Source organism: Hippocampus comes, unplaced genomic scaffold (assembly GCF_001891065.2).
Source record: "Hippocampus comes isolate QL1 unplaced genomic scaffold, H_comes_QL1_v1.1 scaffold144, whole genome shotgun sequence".
NCBI lineage: Eukaryota > Metazoa > Chordata > Actinopteri > Syngnathiformes > Syngnathidae > Hippocampus > Hippocampus comes.
The window spans coordinates 991,548-1,000,812 of NW_017805782.1; the positions used below are offsets into that span (position 1 = coordinate 991,548).

Genomic DNA, 9,265 nt, shown 5'->3' on the forward strand with positions numbered 1-9,265 from the left:
AGCCGTTGCGGTGGCGTAGAAAGGCAAAAACATAAAAGCTCAGCGAATCTGTTGAGTTCCGTCTAGTGTTGCGTAGCCTCCGACAATGATTGAAGTATTGAATGAGATGATTGATCGTATGCTCCCCACCGGTTCCTTCAGTGTTTGGTTCGGTACACATTGTTTGGCTACGAGCAAAAGTATTGAATGAGATGATTGATTGTATGCTCCCCACCGGTTCCTTCAGGGTTTGGTTCGGTACACATTGTTTGGCTACGAGCAAATGAGCTGGAGAGAAACTTCCCGGAGTGGCAAACCGAACCCAAGGTGGTGGGAAACGATGACGAGAACATTTCAACTTTTTGCAGTGCGAGTACGTAGACGTTGGAGCGAGCAACACGATTTAGCGCTCATGGATCTGAACCACGGAGTGGCAAACCGAACCCAAGGTGGTGGAAACGATGACAAGAACATTTCAACTTTTTGCAGTGCGAGTTTGAGACGTTGGAGCGAGCAACACGATTTAGCGCTCACCCCACCACCGCTCAACCGAATGTGAACACATTTGAAAAGAGTTTGAAAGTGAAAACGTCGAGCGCCTGTTTACTCTGCCGCCCCTGCGGCTGTTTATGGTTTCTACCTTCCTCCGAGACTCCCCTCAGCCTTGTGGGCCAGCAGCTGCAGATGGAAGGTCAGCGGGCACTTGGTGTTATTGTGTTGACAGCGCCGAGAAGGCACCGGGCGTTCCTCCGACTGATATGCGTGATTCCGCTGTGCCGGCCATGCCTAAAAGTGGAACATTTCAATGTCCGCTTCATCGTTGCCAGAAAGCCACCGCTTGACACGAGTACTAATTGTTTTTTTTCATTGCTGTTAAACTGCCCGTTCGAAAGCACCCCTCCTGACAACAAAAGATAATTGTAGAGTAATTGAGCGCCGCTCGAAAGAACATCCTGTGCCGACGCCTTATCACACTTGAAGCTTTTGAATGAACTCGGCTCGCTTGACGTTTGTTTTTGCCGTAAACATGAAACGAGCTTTTGGATTGCGATCATTTCTCTTTACCCCGGCGTGCGTTTGCTTGGCTCCGGAAGGGGCTTCCTGTTCACAACCTTGTAAATGCGCATTGGAAAAAGTGCAACGCAACAATGAAGAATAATTATTGATCGCACTCTTGACTTTGATTGAAGAGATCCGAATGTTTAGCCTGAAAACAAGGAATGAATAAAAAGATTTGTCACTTTGTTGAGTTCTTCACTCCTATTTTTATATACTTCACGCCCCCCCCCCCCCGGCACACCTGCTAACCTCATGAGTGCTCGGAGTCCAGACGCCGAGTCTCTGCATCGAGAGGAGCCAAACGAGGTGGCTCGGGCATCGTGTCACGATGCCTGCCGGAGGCGTTCCGGGCACGTCCCACTGAGAGGAGGAAAAACCAGGACGTGCTGCAGAGACGCTCTCCCGGTTGGCCTGGGAAGGCCTCGGGACCCCACCGGGATGAGTCGGATGAAGCGGCTGGGGGAAAAGAGGCAAGTCTGGGCATTCAGGTCTCATACATTTGAGAATTTTTACGATTAGAACACAGATTCATGTATCGCTCGTATTTGTTATCTATGTGTCGTATGCGTGTGTGTGTCATTTATTTGTTCATTTTTGTTTATTTCGAGGTCAGGCTGATACCAGAAGCATTGAACGTCTCGGTCATCACAGTGAATGTCGCGCTGCCCCTGACCTTCCCCCGTCCCACCCGAGTCCAGCTGTTCCCACAATTGAGAGTTTCCCAAGCCCCCCCCAGAGCACCCTGGCTCCGGACCCCCTTCTTGTCCCGCACTCCCCGTGGCCTTACTGCCCGCCCGCGTGCTCCTCTTGGCAGCCAAACAAGCAGGGAGGATCAGTCCGACCGGGCGGCCGAGATAAGGCCCGCACGAAGTTCCCCACATTACCTCACTCGATAAGGGAACGAGCGAGACGGCGCAAAAGGGGGGGCGGATGGGGTCCCGCTTTTTTTTTTTTTTTTTTTTTTTTTGGAATACTCTGGACGGATGCTGACGCACTCGGATATCTGCTTGCAGACCGCAAGACGGAGCTGCAGAGAGACGGCGGGACCCGCTTGGGGAAACGCTCTGGACGGATGCTGATGCACTTCCCCGCTTTTCTTCGTGGACTTCTTCATCGTTGAGGTCCTGGACGCAGGTGCCACCGCCATTCCTGAAAATTCTTGACCTCAGATGAATACATGGCAAAACTCGTCTAAGTCCATCAATGTCAAACCCCGGGAATCAACCGGTGTCCAGCCGCTGGGCGTAGACGCCAACTCTTGGCTTTTGGTGAAAGCTCAGGGCCATCTGCGCCCATCCGCTTCTTCCCCACAGCGCTCATGGCGGCAAATCCTTTGGAGAGTCTCATATCGGTCGCCGTGAGCCACCAACCGGCAGAACCTGAGACCCAGCGGGCCTCCGCCCGCAGAAGCCTGCCATGCCTGCCAAAACGCAGGCATGGCAGCATCGGCAGCGACCAGGAGCTGCGTTGTCTGGTAAGCAAAAAAAAAAAAGCAGATTTCCAAAAGAATAGAATACTCTTAACGTCGTCGTGATACACCGAAAGGATGGATAATAACAGTTTGGGTACTTTGAATGGTTTAATATGCTAAGATGGTTTTTGTACATGACTTTGAGTACATACACACTTTTACCATGTTGACACTTCAGGAATTTTTTTTTTCACATTTAAATGACCTTTTTTTTTTTTAAACAATGACAATCTAATGAGCGTGCGACCTTTTGATCTATTCCGAGTCTCTATCGGGCCTCAGCATTCAATTCACTCGCTCTGATGTGACCCCGATGCTAACCAAGAGCTGATGAAATGCAAGTTGTCCTCGGAAGAATGTTTTGTACTCGGGCCTGACTGATTAATCGGCCGGCTTATTTAATCGGATGATATTAGCTAGTTTTATTAGCTATGTTTTTTCCCTGCCAAAAAAGAAATCGGCAAAAAAAATCTGTCGCTCTTTGCAGATTTTTTTTCCCCCCCTCTGTTCTGAAGTCAGATGTTCAACCTGTAATTCATCTCGATTTGTTGCAAGAGACTGAAAAACAGAAGTGATCTGATCAATTCTATTGATATTTTTCATCCATCGTCCAATGAATTGGCTCTCAGAATTTTATCCCACCGAATATCGGAATCGACATCGGGCTCTCCCTGATAGTTATGCCGTACTTCTGTGCAGTTGAATTAGCGTTTGGGGGAGACGTGAGGATATCGATGATGGCCACTATTCGTTGCACACTTGATTGAACCTACGCATTTAGTGAACCATACGTGACAATAAACAAATTGTACAAAACGTTTACTGAATGTTTTCGCTTGCTCTCTTTTTAATTTTTTTTTTTAAATTCTTTGTGTGTACCTTTCAGGTGCCATCTGCTTGCCGGCCCAGATCAAAAGCGAGGGCTCAAAAGCTCACCATCGGCGCGCCACGCAGTCATCACTCGCCAGAAAATGCGGCACGGGAGAGGAGCCGTGTGCGCAGCTTGCGTCAGGCCTTCCACAGCCTGCAGGTACTCAACAAAAACAAAAATCAGTCGTCATTAAACACGCGTCTGCTCTGAAATAGGAAACAAACAAACATGATTCCTGTTGAATTTCTTTCGGAGGATGCCCTGCCCTCGGTCCCTCGCGACACCAAGTTGTCCAAGCTGGATGTTCTGGTTCTGGCGACCAACTACATAGCCTACCTGACACAGATCCTGGACCAGGGAAGAACTCTGAGCGAGTACACCTTGCCACCAAGACCGGGTGGTTACCTGCACCCAGTTAAGGTAAAGCTGAGCTGCAGTAGAAGCAGCCTTCTACAAGTTGACCCCGTTGATTTGGTTTTTTTCCTGATTGTACAGAGTAAAAAAAAAAAAAAAATCAACAGATCCGTTCGACAATGGAATCAACGTATTCACATTGAAATTGAACTCAATTTGCCGAAAAACTGCTTGTTTTATGTAAATTGATTGATGGTGATGATAGATGGTTAAAAAAAAAAAAAAAAGACATAACAAAAACTACTGATCAACCTCTCCTACGTTTTCCCATGAAAAAGCCGCTCCTGCATATGTCTGGAACTATTCAGAAGATTTTTGGAGTGCCTTTGTACCAAATAAAATGATTCTCTTCCCGCAGAAATGGCCAATGCGTTCCCTGCTCTACTGCGGCAGCGTAGGGGAGGTGCTCTCCGGAGTCCAAGCCAATCAGACGCCTCCGTCTGGACCGGACGCATACCGACTTGAGCGTCCCGCGGAAGGAGGCGAGGAGCGTTCGGAACATACGGGACGGCCACTCAAATGACCTCCGCCCCCTTTCAAGCGACTTTCCCGAACCTTGGCGGAAACCATCATCAGGTGCTCTCTTTCCAACATAGGAAAATGAATTGTTGAGCTATTGCAGACATACGGTAAGTCTCGACCTTGAACGTGCTACTTTCCGACGACGGACTGTGAAAATGGATCCAAGCATGCTTGGATTGATTTCAGTCAGGGTGTCGCCATTGGTGACAATCACTTCAGGATCCAACGAGGCTCGTGTATAGTTGCAACCCTCTCTTGATCAACCCTCTTGGAGCTCTATTTTCTTTTTTTTTAATGAATTAAAAACCACCATGCCCGAGGGAAAATAACCAATCAAAGACAGACCAAGGTGTGAGGCGACGCTCAAATCTCGCTCGTGGTTTTTAAGCGGCAAACTGGCCCTTTAAACACCCAAAGTTGTTATTTTCGAAGAGAATTATGCTGCATGGTTATTTGACAATTTCTCACAGTTTTTGTGTGTCTTCGTCACGTGTCTGTGATGTCCTTTCATTAAAATAGCCCAAGGATCAAGAATAAAAGCACATTCTATAAAGCGTTTTTCAATTCTTGTTGGACGAAACTTTTGCTGTAGTTTGAACGTGTGTCATTCTCCCAAACGTCTATTTGATTTTTTTTTTTTTTGTGGTCTCGCTGGTCAAAATCAAGATTTCAATTTAGCAGCATTTGACACTTGTACGTTCTGATTTGAAATGACAAGCAAACTCATCAATGAATTGTTTTTTTTTTTTGTGCGCCAACTTATATAAAGAGCGTGACGGCGAAGTGCCTTCACATGATGTGTACTTAATCGAAGGACAGAAAACGGAGAGCCTCGTCCTCTCCGTCCTCCCTCCTCCATCTTTCATCCTGACAGACATTCGCACCTTTTCACCGCTCGAGATTTCAACCCAAAAAGAAACGCGGTCGGCTCTGACATTCTTTATGGATTTGCACTCCTGATTTAGGGGCCGCTTTTGAGGAGGACACTCGGCTTGCACAAATGAGATCGCGGCATTGAAGTCCAAAGCAACTCGTAAGTCACGTTGATATGCGAGCGAGGTGGACCGCAGCCCGGAGCGCCGCCACGGGCTGCGGTCCACGTACAACGGGGCCGCGTTCAAGGCTACTTCCATGAATCTGTCGGGCGAGGGGGTGAGGCCTGTGGGACATCATCATCACCCATTTTCCAGTATGTGGCGATGACTAATTTGGAGTGTCTGGAGTCTGGGATGCCAAGGTCGAACCCGCGCGCGCTTTGTACAGTCGAAGCTCGTTTCAACGTTACCTGGCGGTAATGTTCATTTTCCATTTGCCAATTTTGCTTATGACCAACAGCTGTGTCACGTCAACTTCCTGATAACGACCGGATTTTTTTTTTTTTTTTTTGTGCTGATTACCAAACTCCACATCGGATGTCTATTACAATAATCAATCATAAGAATCATCATCATTAATAATGGCAGCCCAGTGGTGGAATGGTTAGCACGTCCGCTTAACAGTGCTGAGGTTGCGACTTGGATTCTGGCCTCGGCCTTCCTATGTGGAATGTGGCTTCGTGGGTTTTCTCCGGGTACTCCGGGTTCCTCCCACATGCCAAAAACATGCGTGGCGGGTTAATGGGACACTGGAAATTGTCCCCAGGTGTGATTGTGAGCGCAAATGGTTGTTGGTCTCTGTGTGCCCTGCGATTGGCTGGCAACCGGTTCGGGGTGTGCCCCGCCGACTGCCCGCTGACAGCTGGGATAGGCTCCGGCACGCCCCGTGACCCTCCTGAGGAGAAGCGGTTCCTGAGTAGTGGAAGCCTGTTCTTCGGACAAGCTTTTCTTTTCCACCATTTAGTGTTTCATTGTCCAAATGGGGGAAAAAAAAGAAGTCGTTAAAAATGAGCAAAGCAGCGGTGGTCCATTTGAGCTCCTCCACCTGTAGGCGGATGCCTTCTTTCATCCATCCATCCAAGCGGATTCATGTTGAAGACAGCTTGCGTCCAACTTGTCTGCCCCCTCATCCGCTCACGTTTGCAGATAAACTCCATCTTTTGCTTTCTCGGGCCAGAACGCTGATGGTGGGGGGGAAATTTATGGTGCGGCGTGGCCACACTCCCCGTTTTGGCTGCACTCGTTGCTCCAAAACGGCCAGAAGCAGTGGGAGAAGAGGAACACGGAGAAAAGAAGAAGAAGGAGGGAGGACACACTGGAGACTTGTGAGGGAAACGACGCAAATAGAATCAAGACGAGAGACGAGGACCTGCGCGGGTCAAAAGAATCCAATATAAAAGGAGGACGCCGTCAGGTCAAAGGTCGACCAAAGGAAAAAGGAAACGCTTTTCAAGGATCCATTTTGTCTCGTGCGCCAGACGAACAGAACTTTGCCGCTTTGAATGACTCGGATTCATTGTTCACAGCGAAAAAAAAACGGCGGGTTGTTTTCCGAAGCCACTCGCCGGTCGGCTGTGGATTCGTGCCACGCGCTCAGAAAGAAACAAGTCCGAGGACCGGCGTCGAGTGAATCGCAGACACCAGGAAGTCGAGGACCTTCAAATCACTTTAATATCACAATTGGAATCAGTCAAATCTCTCGTTCCATACACCCGATGACGAGTGAAACGTGAATCAAGACTAAAATGAATCAAGAGGTTCTCCAATTTCTTTGCGCCATCGTTCCTCTTCGCAGACGGGAATAAGGTTGACGTCATTTCTCCACGACAAGATCTCACTTGTACAACAAATGAGATGTTACAACAAAATAAAGGCACGTCCGAAGCTGAGGAATCAGCTCCACATCGACTCGGTTCTTTTTTTTTTTTTTTGGAATGCTTAAGTGAGAACTCTTGTGAGATGGGATGGGACACAAACAACAATAAATATTGTGATCAACAATATTTATTCCCGGCAGAAATTACTTCGTGTCATTTTTGTGCGACCTGGCGGTGCCGAGTGTGTCTCGGTATTGGACCGTCAACAGCGTCTGCTGCTTTTTCACCCGCTTTCAGGTTTTCGATAGCGCACCCTTAAGAATCTTAAGAAAAAAAAATCATATAAATAAGATCAAACAAATGTCAGTACTCCAGTTTTGCTCTCCTCACAGTGTCAAAGGGGGATTGAGGCACGCGTCACTTAAGGCGACGTTCCAGGCACATACACTTCAAGTAATTTCAGGTTTCATGAAAGATTTGGCAAAAATGCAATCACTCAAAATCAAGATTCGTCACATACACAGGATCTCGATTCATCTTGACATTAAAATGTGAATGCAGTCGCCTGAATGTGGCATGTAGCACCGTCAAAACAATTCGTTCAAACAAGGGTTGTTTTATTAGGTTCAGTTTCTTTTTTTTTTTTTTTTTGCCCCAGACAGTTTTTTTTTGGGGGGGGGGGGGGGGTGTTCCCGATCCCGATCCCGTCGGATGGTTTTCAGGCACGTCACCAGGAAGGCAGTGACAGCTCAGATGAAGGCTGAAGCGACGGCCAAACTGTCAGTCAGGTAAGAGTTTTTCGCTGCTGACCCCCCCCCCCCAAAAAAGACCATTGTCTGGACAAAAAAAAAAAAAAACTTTGTGAAAAAAAAAAAAAAAAAAAAAAGAACCCTTAAACCTAAAGTAACCACAAGTAGACAAGATGAACGTCACCACGCCAGGTGTTGTTTTAGCGGTCTGCATTCCCAATTCGGCCTGTTATTCAACAGAGGAAAAAAAAAAGATACAAAGAAGGATAGTTTGCATATAGAATTCCACATCACATTTCTACTCTCGAAATGTGTGGAGACTTAATGTGAAATGATCAAAAAATATACACATATGATCTCAAATAGATACTCTTGTCGGAAAATAGGCGAGCGTTGTATTCTATATGCCTTGGACAAAAATTGAGGTATTTCGGAAGGACAAAACAAACATTTGCTTGGCTCCAAACGATCTCAGCGGCGAGCTACAGTCAAATCCTCATCGAAAAAAAATGTCATGTGCTCAAAGCTGCTTCACCCCTTGATTGTCTGAACTGTGCTTTTTTTGGTGGTGGGGGGGGGGGAATTCTCTTAAGAGCAGAGTGTCACTAAGACGCTCAAATTCCGTTCGGAAATGGTTTTCATCCTTGACTTCTCTTTTCAGACCGCAGTCTCGAAACAAACCCTTGGAAGCCGCGTGACCAAAGATGGCCGTGTGGAGTTTTATCACGCGGTGATGAAACTCTCATTTCAAACGAAGACAATGGATGGGTGAGTGTACGATGGGATGGGCAAGAATTCTTTGATTCCAAAAAAAAAAACCCGACCTGTACTCAAGCGACAGTCGAGATGAAAGAAAAGAAGAAAGAAAGACGTGATTACGAGTCACATACTGGCAAAGACAGTCTCCAAGAAGGGTTTTTTCGAGCAGGTCTTCGTTCGGGGGCCGCGGTGTTCAAAAGAACCTGAAATTGGACTCGGTCCCCGTTATCGTAAAACGCCGACAAGCGAGCGCGATGACGGGAAAGGAGCCACTTTCAACTCTGTGGTAGGCGACCGCCAGCGCGAATGTGAAGGAAACACCGAACGAGCGGCTAAACATCACCGAGAGTAAACCAAGGTGGTGTGAGCACCCCGCACACAACAAGAAGGGAGTTGAGCTTGGCCATTTTCCACTCTCAGATGCTATTTCTCGAGATGAAGACAAAATGGGACATTTCTCTGCTTGCTACCTGGCACAAATCCGACTTGCGCTCCTTTGGCTACGCACAAGGACCGATTTTCTGGCCGCTGTCAACTCCCGGAAGGCGCCGCTTTATAGTCTTACCTTTCAAGACTTAAAACAAAAACAAAACAAAAAAAAAGAGTTCACCAGTTTGAAAGTACTCTCCCGCATCAGATGTCAGAGCGCGGTAGCTAAATTATTGCAATCCCCAACTACAACTCAGTGTGTACCTCGTCATGGCCTTCTTTTTGCTTTCCTGTTGAGGGAAAGTGCATGTGAAGGCGAG

The 9,265-nt window shown here is 47.4% G+C and overlaps 2 protein-coding genes across 3 annotated transcripts in view; both read left to right on the forward strand.

The window, feature by feature from the left end:
- Window positions 1-186, forward strand: part of ephx1 (epoxide hydrolase 1, microsomal (xenobiotic)) — a 4,060-nt gene extending 3,874 nt beyond the window's left edge. Inside the window, exon 10 of the mRNA XM_019884917.1 lies at window positions 142-186. Within this exon, the coding sequence (XP_019740476.1) occupies window positions 142-186 (45 nt within the window). The remainder of the gene's footprint in view (window positions 1-141) is intronic.
- Window positions 187-387: 201 nt separating this feature from the next.
- tcf23 (transcription factor 23) lies at window positions 388-4,600 on the forward strand. Of its 2 annotated transcripts, XM_019885031.1 has the most exons (5): window positions 388-2,172; window positions 2,352-2,512; window positions 3,396-3,539; window positions 3,636-3,800; window positions 4,153-4,600. In XM_019885031.1, exons 2-5 carry the CDS (start codon window positions 2,357-2,359, stop codon window positions 4,315-4,317), a joined length of 630 nt encoding a protein of 209 aa, XP_019740590.1. In that variant the 5' UTR covers window positions 388-2,172; window positions 2,352-2,356; the 3' UTR covers window positions 4,318-4,600. The 2 variants fall into 2 exon arrangements, with proteins under 2 accessions (XP_019740590.1, XP_019740589.1); XM_019885030.1 differs by having other exon boundaries at window positions 388-2,512.
- Window positions 4,601-9,265: the final 4,665 nt, after the last annotated feature.